The sequence below is a fragment of the Rhinatrema bivittatum genome, chromosome 4, assembly GCF_901001135.1.
Source record: "Rhinatrema bivittatum chromosome 4, aRhiBiv1.1, whole genome shotgun sequence".
Lineage (NCBI taxonomy): Eukaryota > Metazoa > Chordata > Amphibia > Gymnophiona > Rhinatrematidae > Rhinatrema > Rhinatrema bivittatum.
In genome coordinates, this window is record NC_042618.1 from 181345432 (window position 1) to 181359674 (window position 14243).

At 46.1% G+C, this 14243-nt stretch overlaps 1 protein-coding gene across 2 annotated transcripts in view; it reads left to right on the top strand.

Moving 5' to 3' along the window:
• The window catches only part of RGS9 (regulator of G protein signaling 9), a 132606-nt gene that overhangs the window by 92406 nt on the left and 25957 nt on the right, over positions 1–14243 (top strand). For both annotated transcript variants that reach the window (XM_029597560.1, XM_029597561.1), the window contains exons 10-13: positions 796–857; positions 1414–1527; positions 4035–4150; positions 10417–10504. In XM_029597560.1, coding sequence (XP_029453420.1) covers positions 796–857; positions 1414–1527; positions 4035–4150; positions 10417–10504 — 380 coding nt within the window. The remainder of the gene's footprint in view (positions 1–795; positions 858–1413; positions 1528–4034; positions 4151–10416; positions 10505–14243) is intronic.

The window sequence follows — 14243 nt, forward strand, 5'->3', positions numbered from 1 at the left end:
CATTTCTGCAGGTAAAATAGTACTTTATGATTGTCCATCCAATATGCGGGTAAACGTATGCGTGTAGGTCCTGTATGTGCTGTGTTTACAGGGAAGGGTTGGGATTTAACGCGCACCCTTTTGGATTTTCCCAAACGTTTCCTGTGCATGGGTAGTTTTGGTGGCATAATTTTCAAAACAAAGGTATGACACAGACCTGCTCTGAATATTGGGGTACAGCGTCCTGAGCATATTTGCCGACTTCCATATGCGGTCTGTTACAAAATTACCTCCCTTTGGTGTAAAATTGAAATGACTTGTTTAAAAATAAAAAGTGTTTATAGTCTGTTCTAGTATTATTCTTTTTATTGAACAAGACCCATGTTCGCTTTTGGGGGGTAATTTTATGACTTTCTGCCTGCACAACATATCTTGCACCTGTTATTTCTGCGAACAGCGAAAGGGAGTGCAGAATAGCGTGCGTGCATTGGAGAAACCGAATGCACGCACCCATGTCCTTCCCTGGAACAGGAGCCCCCGCATGCATTTGAGGAAGGCAGTTTTCAGTCAGGACATTTTATCCGGGAACATGCCTTAGAAAACTGCCCCGCCCCAGAACAGAGTCCATGGATCCCAAGAAACAGATCTGCTAAAATCATCTCCCTGGCATCTGGATCAAGGGTGGAGGGAAGATCTAAAGCGCGTTTCCACATGTATCTCACAGATTGTCAGAGAAATGTTTATGTGCAGTGAGCGCTCGCCATTTCACTGTGTCGGCAGTTAAACAAACCCTGCTATGTCATCTGTGTCCCCTAGATCATGTTCTATCAGCAGGCCCTTATGAGATCCACAGTGAAGTCTTCGGTCTCACTGGGAGGGTAAGTGTCCTAAAACCCCAGCGAGGGCCTTGACCAGAAAGACAGTGGGTGGGAACGCAGTGCGCTATGTGTGATAGGGAGGACTGGTTAACAAATAATCATGAAGTTTCTCTGGAACCCCACCCATGTCTTTCAGTGCATTGTGGGTGAACCCTAAGTAGATAAAGCAGAGTTCATTCGGGGCTGGTGGCACAAATGATCGGTTCCCCTGTGGTGCATTGTCTTTAAGTGTCCCAAACCCAGGCAATGTACGTTTTGCCAAGGCTAGAAGGGCGCCCCCCTTTCAGGAGTTCCCCTTCTACTACCCAATTTGCCTTGCAAATGCTATTCATGTGCACTTCACCAACAGGGCATGGGATGGCGCTATGGAAGTTGTACTAGAGGTATGAAAAGCTGCTTGTCTAGGTGTTGGCACTCCCTCTGGAGGCCAAGATCAGGTAACGCGAAGGGGAATAGAATCTGATTATGAAGTGACAGACATTTTGGAAAGAAGGTATATAAATATTTGTAAATAAATACATAAAATAAATTCCTGCAATTTTTTTTTTCTTCTCAGAATTCTGAAGTACAGCGAGTTATATTTCTCCCACGACCCCATCATGTCAGGATGTCTCCCTAGCAACCCCTGGATTACAGATGACACCACGTTCTGGGAACTCAATGCTAAACTGTAAGTGGGTGCTTCATGGTTTGCATTGCATCTGTATCCTAGGACCCCCTGGGACAGCTGGGGTTGCAGCGTCCCTTGCTCCTCTTCTCCCTCTTCCTCCCTGCTGTGTGACCTGAGGAAATCCAGGAAATCATGTACGAACATCTTTCACTGGTCACTGACTTTGTTGGCACAGCCAGTGGCGCAGACATAGGGCTTCCCTGACTGATCACCTTAATTGTCATTGAGCTGCAAAATTTATTAAGCAAGACAGAGATTGAAGGGAGTGCTTTTAGGTCTGCCCTGAGTTATTTTTCTAAACCCACAAGTGGATATTTTTGACATTGACTTGTGTCAGAAAAACATTCAAGCAAATGTGTCCAGATAGTGTGCATATTGTTGTTGCTTTGGGGCAGCTCTGTGGGTGAAGTGAGAAGGTCAGGCATGAAGCAGCCAGTGGAGTGCTGTGGCCATACCTGGGAACTCTCTGGATTTGGCCCGGAGACGCCGGAATTCTAAAGGAATTGCCGGGGTCTCTGGGCCAACATCAGAAAACTCCGGGTCCTGCTGCAGAAGCAGACCCTGGGAAAAAAAAAAGTCACCGGGCGTGCGGCTGAAGGGAGATCTATCGGGGCTGCACAACCCAGAAGGAGGAGGAGTGTGGGCCCCACGCCAGAAGGAAGAGACCCATCAAGCCATATGCGCGAGGAGGAGGAGCATGGGCTCCACGTTGGAATGAAGATGGGCTGCGAGTGCGCACATGCAGAAGAACAAGGAGCATTTCCCTCCCCCCCCACCCCTGAAAAGGGAAGAGATCCATTGCCCATGCAGCTCCAAGGAGGAAGCGTATAGGAAAGAGGAGGAGTTTGAAGGAGATCTGTCCACCCTGGAGGAAGAGGATGCTGTCATTGGTAGGTTTGGGATGAGGACTGTCTGTGGAAGAAGGAGAGAAGTGATTGCATGTGTGTGAGAGTGCATGTGTGTATGTGAGAGTGCATGTATGCATATGATAGAGGGAGAGAAGTGTGTGTGTGTTTGTGTGTGAAAAAGGGAGAGCAGTGAGTGCATGTGTGTGAGTGCATGCATGTGTGTGGAAGGAGAGAAGTTAGTGTGCATATGTGTGTGGAAAAGGAAGAGAAGTGAGTGTCCATGTGTGTGAGTGCATGTGTACGATAGAGGGAGAGAAGTGTGTGTGTGTGTGATTGTTTGCGAAAAGGGAGAGCAGTGAGTGCATGTGTGTGAGTGCATGCATGTGTGTGGAAGAAGGAGAGAAGTTAGTGTGCATATGTGTGTGGAAAAGAAAGAGAAGTGAGTGTCCATGTGTGTGAGTGCATGTGTACGATAAAGGGAGAGAAGGGTGTATGTGTATGTGAGAAAGTGCATGTGTGTGTGTGAGTGAACATGTGAGTGTGCTATTGTGAGACAGTTTGTGTGCCTGCTGCTACCGCTCCCCCGCCGACAATCTCAGGGTGACAGGAAATCAAAAGTTCCCAGGTATGGCTGTGGCCAGTGCCTCCCTTCCCTATTGGGGAATTATCACATAAGTAATATCCTCCTTTCAGTATTATCGATATTAGGAAATAAACTGTTTCCTTTTTAAATTAGAACACTGTAATTTCTCATCTGTACTGTAAGAGAGATGCAGTTCAGCTGTTGAGGTGAATTTCTCAATGGAGAGTAGGTAATGATGATAATTTTTAAAAATGTATGATTTATGTAGCACTGTACGTGGATATAGAGCTGCACAACATAAACCGTATAATCACCAGTTCCCCACTTCACAAGTGAGGTGATAGCATAGCTGTGGTTAAGTGATCAGACTGGGTGGCAGGGCTGTCCAGTGAGTAGTGAAGATGGGGTTTGAACCAGAGTCTTCCAGCTTACCGCGGCTTGGACTAGTGTACTCCATTGTCGGATTTACCACCATTCTTGCATTGGAGCCAGCTGTTCATTTTAATCAGATGCATTAAGGCAAAACGTTAGAACGGAAGAGGAAATTGCACGTGCAGCCGTAACCGCCCTATTTACTGTCGGCCCTCATTCTGTGGTGCGATTGGCTGCATTCTGCTGATGACAGATTTAAGAGCTCAGCTTTGTGTGTGTGTGTGTTAGCCCTGGCTCCCACCAATCAGTTCTGTGTACAGTATTATTTTATTTATTTAGCTCATGTCTTCATATTGGAGGCTCAAGGCAAGTTACATTCGGGGAGAGGAAGCATCTTTCTTGTCCCCAGAAGGCTTATAATCTAAGGTTGTACCTAAGACAATGACGGGTGAAGTGACCTGCCTAAGGTCACAAGGAGCATCAGTGGGATTTGAACCCTGGCTTCCCCAGTTCCGGTCAGTAACTGAAGCCTATTGGCCGGACTGACCAGAAGTGCCAGTAATTGGACTGAGCATGACAGCGGGTCCCTGATGGTTTACCGCATTTAATGGGAAGCCTTGCGTCCTTTCGCTTTTGCTCAAGTCGCCCAGTGCTGGTCAAGGGCATCGTTCCACTTCTCCTCTTCTTCTTTCATTTTCTTTCAGGGTGGAGGTGCCCACCAAGCTGCGGGTGGAGCGGTGGGCGTTTAACTTCAGCGAACTGATCCGGGACCCCAAAGGGAGGCAGAGTTTCCAGCTTTTCCTGAAGAAAGAATTCAGTGGTACGCTGGCACTTCTTCCGCCTCTGTAAACCTTTTAGACGGCATTCGTGTAGTAAAGAGGAACAAATAGTAGGGAAAAACAATGGGGGGCGTTTTTCTTCAGCCTTTGATATTAAGACACATTATGGGGACAAATCTCTCCAATACGTGTTCTCCAAAAGTCAAGGCTTCCAAAATCTTTCCTGGGTAACTCCACTGCCAGTCGGATTTTCAGGATACCCATGAGATCAATCTGCATATATTGAGTTTACAATGTATGCACATTTATCTTATGCATTGAGGTTACCCTGAAAACCCAGCTGGCTGGGAGGTCCTGAGGACAGGTTTGGGAATCCTTGCCTTTGAGAAACGCTTTCATTTTCAGCAGACTGGAATGATATAGAAGGCAATAGCAGTGCGCACAGTATCTCTGGGCACCACAGGGCGTTTGGCTTGGATCTGCAAAATTCTGAGGCACATGGTTTAGCCAACACCCTGAAGAGTGACGCTGGGCTTATTAGCTGGGTTGTTGACTTTGTGATAAAAAGGAAAATACATGCAAAGGCAAAATGAGCCATTTAGGAGAAATTTGTCAAACAAAACATTCCCATGAAAAGTCAGGTAACACTAACTAGACACAACACCCGTGTGATTAGCATGGGGATGCTGAAGAGGGCCTGCTGGTGAATCATATCTTATTTATTTATTTGGACTCTTTTATATACCGAAGTATAGCAGGCTGCCTTCACTCCGGTTTACAGTTTTAACAACTTATATCCCTTGGTTCAGAAGAACTCTTTTTTTTTTTTTCTGATCTGTTTTGAAAACTTGAACACAGCTATTTATTCAATAAAGATGTTGGGGGTTTTTTTTTTCCCCTAGAGACACAGACTAGGAAAGTGTGCAGTGTTAAAATAAGACTGTAGTCAGGGAATGCACTGCCACCTAATGGCGACAGATATGAAAAACTTCTCATAGTAAACAAAGAAAATGGTTAGCCTTGCTTCTATTAAGCACCCAGATAATACCCAGCTAGGGCTGGGGACGGGTGTGTGTGTGTGTGCAACGATGGTGATTTCTAGTGGCCGGATTCAGGGTACATACATAGAAACATAGAAACATAGAAATGACGGCAGAAGAAGACCAACCGGTCCATCCAGTCTGCCCAGCAAGCTTCACACATTTGTTCTCATACTTAACTGTTTCTCTTGGCTCTTAGTAACCTTATGTTCTAATTCTCTTTTCACCCCCACCATTAATGTAGAGAGCAGTGCTGGAGCTGCTTCCAAGTGAAATATTAAGTTTGATTAGTTGGGTAAGTGGCAGCATAGCTCTCTGCCATGAAGCAGAGGGCAATGCTGGAAATGTGTGAAGTATCAGTTTTTCTTTTCCCCTGTCATTGAAGCAAGGAGTCATGCCGGACATGCACCGAAAGTGAAGAATGCCTTGAAAGTCACATTAACTATCATCAAATATTGAAAAGCCTAATAATTGGTAATACCTATAAGCCCATGAACCCATCCCTGTTTTTTTTTCTTTTTTTCTTTTCTTTTTTTAATTGGGAGATGGATGCCCTTCATCCTTCTACTCTGTGAAGGTGGACACCTACCACCGGCCACTGGCATCCCGCTCCGTTAATGCCTCTGTGGCTACTGCCGCTCCATGCAGTGTTTTACTACCTGCTCTTTATATGCGTCCTCTAGAACTGATGGATCCCATCCCTGGGTTTTTTTATTATTTATTTAATTGGGAGATGACAGCCCTCCATCCTTCCGCTCCGTGAAGGTGGACACCTACCACTGGCCACTGGCATCCCGCTCCGTGAATGCCTCTGTGGCTACTGCCGCTCTGTGCAGTATTTTACTACCTGCTCTTTATATGGACACCTACCACTGGCCACTGGCATCCCGCTCCGTGAATGCCTCTGTGGCTACTGCCGCTCCGTGCAGTATTTTACTACCTGCTCTTTATATGTGTCCTCTAGACCTGATGGATCCCATCCCTGTTTTGTTTTTTGTTTTTGTTCTGGAGGGTGCAGTGGTCTGTAGTCCCTGATCGAGAATTATTGCCACAGCCACGTGGATAGATGGTAGGAGCAAAGGGTTAAAAAGAAAATGGAGAAAAACCACAGGTAGTTGTGAATGAAGTCTCATAACACTGTAGCCCCAGCAGAGGCCACTTCCATCTGAGCTAGCAGGCCAAAGACACAGGAGGAAATTTCAGAGCATTGTATAGGCATAGATAAAGAATAAACAAACAAAAAAAAAGTTTAATATGTAAAAATCCTAAAACCATTTTTGGCCCAGCATCCCATGCCTGATTTTGCAGATAGTATCCCAGGCCCCGGCAGGAAATCACTTCCAGAGTAAGTGCTTCTGATGCCCAGCAGTCAGGACTAGCCAGAGAACAGACTCCAGGCTAGCCTCTGGCAATAATCTTTATAAGCATCTTTATTGTTAAGCAGTAATAAACAAAACAAAACAGTTAGCTGGTTTGAGCACTTCATCAAAAACAATGGTATCTTCCAGTTTGCATTCTGGAGGCTTCTGTCTCTGCTCTGGACCTCCTTTATCTCTCTGGCCCTGGTCTCTTGTCCCATTTTGCAGGGCTCCACCCTATCCCAGAATCCCTTGCAGGCTTGAGCGTTAAGGAGGACCAGTACAGATAGCTGTACCCAGTCCTTTAAGGTTTTCTGAGGGAAACATGCTCTCCCATAGTGCTACCTTAAATGAGGAAATGGCTGTGCGTGAGGCACCCAAGACTTCTGGAATATTTTATGAAAACTGATTTCTCATAACTTGTGCTAGCTGGTCTGCACCTTGAAATCAGAGGCTATTATTTACCCTTTCATAAACTGGCTCAGTTATTATAAGATAAATTGCTTATAACCTTCCAAGAGATAAAGGTGAATTTACAGCAATTTAAATAGCTTCAGGTGAGGCACTGCATATGAGCAGGAAAAAACCGATATCCTTTCATTGCGAGATGTATCAGAGATTTTTAAAACTTGTGATAAGGTGCCAGCTGTGGGCACTGTTTCATCTTAAGCTGTGCACATGCACACAGGTCATGAACCCTGCACTGATGGCAAAACCTAAAGATGAATTCTAAAAGCCCAGCGTGTGCTGGGGATGCGCGAAGAAGTCGGGCTTGTGCGCGCCAATCTTATTTTAAAAAGCCCCCAGATACACATGTAAATGCTGCTGCGTGCACATCTCAAAAGTTTATAAAAGGGGGGGGGGGAGGGGGCATGGGCATGGTCTGGGCGGGGCATGGGCATTTTGGGGCCTGGCCAAAAGATGTGCACGTAAATACTTATGTGCCCTGACACGAGCTGGGGTCCCCTGCCGCGTAACTTTACTTCTGCTATGGATGGCGTGTAAGTTATAAAATGAAAGGATCTGGACATTTGTGAGGGGTTTAAAGGGTCTGTGGTAACTGGGGGGAGTGCAGGCTAACAAGCCAGGGTGGTTGGAGGAGCTGGCTATTAACTGGGTAAACTGGAAATGGTGTGGGCACATTCCCTTTTGAAAATCCCCCCGGCTTACCCGGTAGAAGTGGGATTTGGGTGCACGTGTGTGCACAGCCAGGCTATTTTATAGCAATGGGTGCACTCGTGCAGATGTGCGGCCGTGCACTGGTTTAAAAGTTACCGTCTCAGTGTGCACAAGAAATCTCAATGAGTTTTGCATTATAACTGCCTTGGAGCACACAAATTTGAACTCAACTTATAAAAAGTTGCACAAAAGAACATTTTTTTGTGCACGTGGCCTTTCAAAAATGTGAGGGAGATTTGGGGGTTCCATCAGGGTTTGCAGAAAACACTTCCTGGAGCTTGCCGACGGCGTAGAAAGTGTGGGAAAAGGACTTAGACGTCTGTAGGGAACAAGCACAATCAGCTGTATTTTAGGAGCGAGTCATTTTGGGTTTCAGTGTCTGTCCCCCTCACTCAGATGTTGGCTTTTATTGTCTTAGTCTGGACACCAGTAAAATTCTCCAGGCAAAGTGCTTAGGAAGATAATTAATGATGGGTTTTTTGCCACACAGAGATAGGAATGTTCTCACCTATGTTATATTTCTGTGTGGGGCAGTGCCTCTAGTGTTCCCCTATTTACTTGGTCCACCTTAAATACCTTAAGGAGAGTATGCTCCATGGGTGGGATCCTGCTGGGCAGGTGGGGCTCAGAAACCCGAGAATAAGAGCTGGGATCCAGATGGAGGTCTCCGGGAGGAAGGCAGCTCCTGTAACGTAACACTGTCCAAACACTGAGTGGAGACAAAGCAATACAAACTGTGAGTAGAGAGAGTACACTGTCTGAAGGTAAAGGCAGTTTACTTTTGTGTACATGATTGAAGCTGTAATAAAGATTTAATCTTTTAAGAAAGGCTGGAGACATACTAGTTTCTCTTGAGGCCTGTGGGAATCACCGCTCGTTCTCATCTTCTGTAACAATATAAGGACATTTTGGACAGGGATATGGGAAAGGATTAAAGATATAGGGTCAGATTTTTAAAGGTTTACGCGTGTAAGTCCTCTGGCCTTATGTAACCGGCCTTACGCGTGCCAGGCCTATTTTAAAAAGGCCCGGCGGCGCGCATAAGTCCCGGGGCTTTACTAAAGGGGCGGTCCGGGGGTGGGGGCGGAGCCATAGGCCTCTGACAGAGCGGCCATTGCCGCTGTGTTGGAGGATCGCATGCCGGCAAGCTGCCTGTAGGCAGGTGCAAAAGGTAAGATAATAATTTAGGGGGTTAGAGTAGGGCTGAGGGGGGAAGGTCAGGGAAAGGGTGGGAAACTTAGGTTAGGGGGAAGGGAATGGGGAAAGGAGGCGCGGCTCAGCGCGTGCAAGGTGCATAATTGTGCACCGCCTTGTGCGCACCGACCCCTAATTTTATAACATGCGCGCGCCAGCTGATACAGCTGAAAAATATATCAGACTTTGAAAATTTACAGAAATCTGGAAACTTATGGATCATTATTTATTATGAGTGCTATTATTGCAGACTTTTTCTTGCTTCATTAGATAACTTTCAAACCGGCATGCGGGTGCACTTTGGCACGTGCCCAGATACATGGCCATTTTATACCATGCGTACATGCTATAAAATGGACTCTCCGTGTACATGCACAGGTGCTTAAATCGGGTTTCTACCAAGTAAGTCAGGGGATTTTAAAACTGTCCATTCCATGACCAGTTTCACCAGTTTCACACCAGTTCACCCAGTGTCGAGCTAGGTTCTCCAAACTCCCATGGTTAACAGCCTGCACTCCCTCCAGTTACCCCAGACCCTTTAAATTCCTTCGAAATGGCTGGGTCTTTTTTTTTTTGTTTGTTTTATTTACAGTTACACCTCCTCCATAAGAGAAGTAAAGTTACGTGGCAGAGGACCCTGGGTGCATAAATATTTACGTGCACAGCTCTTGGCCGCGCCCCATAACACCCATCCCTTGCCCACACCGCGCCCCTTTTTGAAATCACGTGAGATGTGCGCGCAGCGGGAGATATTGCGTGCATCTTGCCAGCTTTTAAAATCTGATCGGCGCACGCAAGCCTGACTTGTGCGCGCACCCCCCATTTGATGCGTGCGCCAGGCTTTTAAAATCTACCTCTTGGGTAGCAGTATCCTCCCAGACCAGTTAAGGTTATATTAACTATATGTATACGCAGGTATACAAAAATGTAGGTAAATTCAATAAAAATGTGTGAACACAAAAGCCCCCCCCCCCCATCGCCCTTATTAAATATGTATTAAAACACATATTTACTGATGTCCCAAATGATAGGAACAGAGAATGCATTGGGGTTATTTTTGGCAGAAGGCGATGGAAAGAAGGCAGTTTTCCAGTCCTGACTTTGCCCCACGTGGCAGGGTGGCTCTGCCGTTAGCTTAAAATTCATTAAATAAAGTTTAGTTCACATCTGTATAATGCTGCTCTTTCTCTCCCAAGGACGAGCCAGTTTATGCAAAACCATGTGGCATCGTTGTCCACGGCAAACCTCGAAATAATTTAAATATTCAATGTATGTGAGAAAACTGAATGGTTGTGCTCGAGAGAAAAACAGCATGCTGGAAAAAGGCAATCCAAAAATCCTTTGTAGGGGAAGGATTCTTTAAATGTAAAGCACAGTGATAACTTTGTAACATTTCACTATGTTCTGGGAAGTGGAGAATGAAAAATAGAGTGACAAGAATGTCGAATTCAGCAGCAAGTCGAACAGTAACAAACGGCATTTGAATTAACCTGGTTTCTTTCCTTTTAAACCTCGTCTCTTTATAACTTTAATTAGGTGAGAATATGGGCTTCTGGGAAGCCTGCGAAGATTTGAAGTATGGAGATCAATCCAAGGTCAAAGAAAAAGCAGAAGAAATTTACAAGTGAGCATTAGCCAGATGAACCGCTCCGTAGACACAGTCCTTGATTGTTCGTTGCTATGCGCCGTCGTGACCTACTTCTCCATGAAGCAGACACAAGGATTTCATTTGCGGCTCTTTTATGCCCCATGAATTTTCGAAAGACGGAGTCATCCTCGTAACATTTATAGTTAACTTAGTAGATGATGGCAGATAAAGATTAATTGTTCCATCTGGTCTGCTGGTCAGCCTGGTCTACTTGGATAAGAAGCTATCCCAGCTGTTTGGGTGCTTGTGGGATACAAGTTCATTCTCCTAGTGACTTTGTGCTGTCTTCCTCATTGGCTCTCTATTACATTCTGGCTACAGGAGCGTAGCGGTTCCCATACTCCATCCATCATTCAGGGTCCCTTCATCACCCACCTCCCACCTTGTCTTGCCCCCGAGTTTTGTAATAATCTATGCAGCTCCCAAAACTGGCAGGGTTGCTGCATGAACATCTGGCCTCCCAAGTTCCAGCTGCATTGCTGGACAGTCCCCAGTCCCCGCCTGAATCCCTTCCTGAATCAATCCGGTTGCTTCCTTGAGAACTCACAGCCTGCTGGTTCCAGTCTGGCTAATGATGTATACAGCGGAAGTTCCTTCCTAGAAACAAAACACAAATTCATTGCATTGAGCTTTGAGGCAATCTTCTATGTACATGCCTGCAGAAATATGTGCAAACCGCATGCATGCTACACATCTTAAAAGCATGTGCAATGCATGTATTTCTGTAGGAAGGGAGCTGGGTTTTTTTGTTTTGTTTTTTTTAAATAACTCTGCTTTCTGGAATTATACAACTAAGGTCAAAAGATTTTGAACCTGCAGCTGAAAGGCGTTTGTTTTTTCTAAATGATTTAATATTTTTATTTTGTATTTCTAAACTTCTCTTTTCAATTTTAGCTCAAGAAACAGCCCCCTCTCATACCTCATCCTAACCTTTCCACTTCCCCCTGCCTCTAGTCGACCTGTTTCTCAATCTTTTATATGCCAGGGGCCGGCTAGCTACTTTCCTGTAGTGCAGTGCTGAGGAGTGGGGGTGGGCACAGCGGTCACCCGGAAAATGAAAGAACGGATGGGGTAAGGACAATAGAGCCCCTCCCCAACCCGGCCTTTAATCTCATGCAGTTGGTCTGTGTTATTTTAAGAAGTGCTCTTATTAAAATACAATTTTTAAAAAGTCCCCCCTCTCTCTCCCCCATTCCTTCCCCCAGCCAATCAACAGTATTGTCACCAGAAAAGAGAAAAAGCACATACTTCTCCATCCTAGTTGATCACTGAAACAAAAAAATCTCTCTCCCCAGTCAGCTTTTCATTAAAAGACGACAAAGTTTAGAAATTTCCCCCCTCTCTCCACCTCCCCCACCTGCAAGCCAGAAACATTACTACAATGAATACCTTTCCCTCTGGATTTATTTTGCAGTCAGGGACGGTCCAGAGGCCCAATCTCTTGTGAGAGGAGTTGAATATTAGCAAGCCAGCAGGAGACTGATTCAATGTTTGCTCCACTCTCGGGGGGGCCCGCCATGGCCCCCAACCCCCTGCCTGGCTCCTGAATGGGAGCCAGTCCTGACTCAAGTCTGACACCGGCTCATTCACATTCAGCTTCAACTGCTCTCCTCCCAAAGACTGAGCCTCAGGAGCAGCCCCCCTCCCCCCCTCGAAAATAAAGCTCTGCAGGACGGGAGTGGGGAAAGGGTTAGGCTGCCAGTGGACCCCCATCTGTCCAGCGGCCGAGAAGATGATCGCAAGGCCACCAGTGCACCCCATCTGACCTGTGGCCGAGAAGACAGGATCGCGAGGCTGCCAGTGGACCCTATCCCACTGGCCTGAAAAGAGGATGAGGCCTGCGAGACCACTGGTGCACCCCATCCCACCGGCAGCTGAGAAGAGGATGAGGCCCGCAAGGCCGCCGGTGCACCCTATCTGACCAGTGGCCAAAAAAGAGGAGTAGCACTGGGAGGCTGGCGGTCGAAGAAAAATATCCCTTCACCTGAAGGCGCCTGTTCTCCTGCTCCTCCATGTGCGCTGGCCCTGGGGCATTCAAAACATATGCGGCCAGCAAGTGCTCTGTGCTGATCTTGTGCATCGCAAGATCAGCATAGAGGATGAGTTAGCCCTGTGAGTTTGAATGCCACAGGCAGGCACATGAGGAGCAGCAGCAGAACAGGCTCCCCTTTGTGCTCCCAATGGGGAGCCTGCCTGTATGAAAACTTTCGCCTGCCTGGGGGTGAATGTGTGTGAATGGTAGCCTGCCTGGGTGTGTGTGTGTGAACTTTAGCTGTCAGGGTGTATGTGTGTGTGAATTGGAGCCTGCCTGGGGGAGGGGGTGGAGGGGGGTGTATGAATGGGAGCTGCCTGGAGGGCTGGAGGGGGTATGAATGGGTGCTTGCTTGGAGGGTATGTTTGAATGGGTGCCTACTTAGGGGAGTGTGTGTATGTCTGAGAGAGAGCATGTGTGAGTGAAAGCCTGCATGTAAGAGAGTGCATGTGGGAGTAGGAGCCTGTGTGTTTGTGTGAGAGTGGGAGTCTGCATATGAGAGTGAGAGCCTGTGTGTATACATATGTATGGAAGTGGGAGCAGGAGCCTGCATGTGAGAGAGAGCATGTGAGAACCTGTGTGTTTGTGTGGGAAGATGAAGCTGTGTGTGAGAGAGGATGTAAAAGTGAGAGCCTGTGTGTGTGTCTGTGAGGAGGAATTGGAGACAGCTTGTGAGATCCTGTTGTGTGAACATGTGAGAGTGAGAGCCTTTGTGTTTATGTATGATTGGGAGTAGGAGCCTGCATGTGTGAGAAAACATGTGAGAGCTTGTGTGTTTGTGTGTGAGAGAGCATGTAAGAGTGAGAGCCTGTGTGTGTCTGTAAGAGGGAATGGAAGCCTGCCTGTGAGAGACAGCATGTGTGTTGTGTTTGTGGGAATGGGAGCATGTGTGTAAGAGCATGTGAGAATGAGAACCTATGTGTGTTTGTGGGAGTGGGAGCCTATGTGTATGTGAGAGAGAGCATGGAAGAGTGGAATCCTGTGTGAGAAAAAGCATGTGTGTATGAGAGAATGTGAGAGAGAGTTTGTGTGTGTGTATGAAGGAGGAAGGAGAGAAGACAGAAGGAGAGAGAAGAAACAGAATAAAAGAGACCCTGAAAAAGGAATAAGGAAAAGACAGACACGGTGAAAAAAGAGACTGGGACTAACTGATTAGAAAAATAAGATCAGACCACAAAGGTAAAAAAAAATATTTTGCCTTTCAGCAACTGGAATATGCCATCTTTGGGAACGTGCATTTCTTATATATTTGTATTTTGCTGATTCCTTAGTATTCTAGTGCTCACAGAGTATGGTTTCTCAGGCTTTCCATTTCAGTTTTGTCTACATGTTTGTTTCTAATTTGTAGTCTCTTATTCTGTATCAGGTAAGGGTCTGTCTGTGTTGCACATGTGTGACAGAAATGCAGTATTTTGGCTAGCATGTAGTTTCTCTGAAGGGGTTTGTAACAGTCTGGTATGTTCTATTTGCCCACTAGATAGTATATTAATGTTCTAGGGCCTGGTGTAATGTTTGCCTTTACTGCCTTTTCATAAGTAAGGTTGCTGCTCTTTGAGTCCTGAAAGTTACTGCTGTTATGATATGGTAAGGTTCTAGGTATTTATTTTATTTTATTTTTTTTGCAGGGTTTGTGTTATTTCTCAAAGTGTTTGGCAGTGAACGGAATTGTTTTGCTGTCACTGA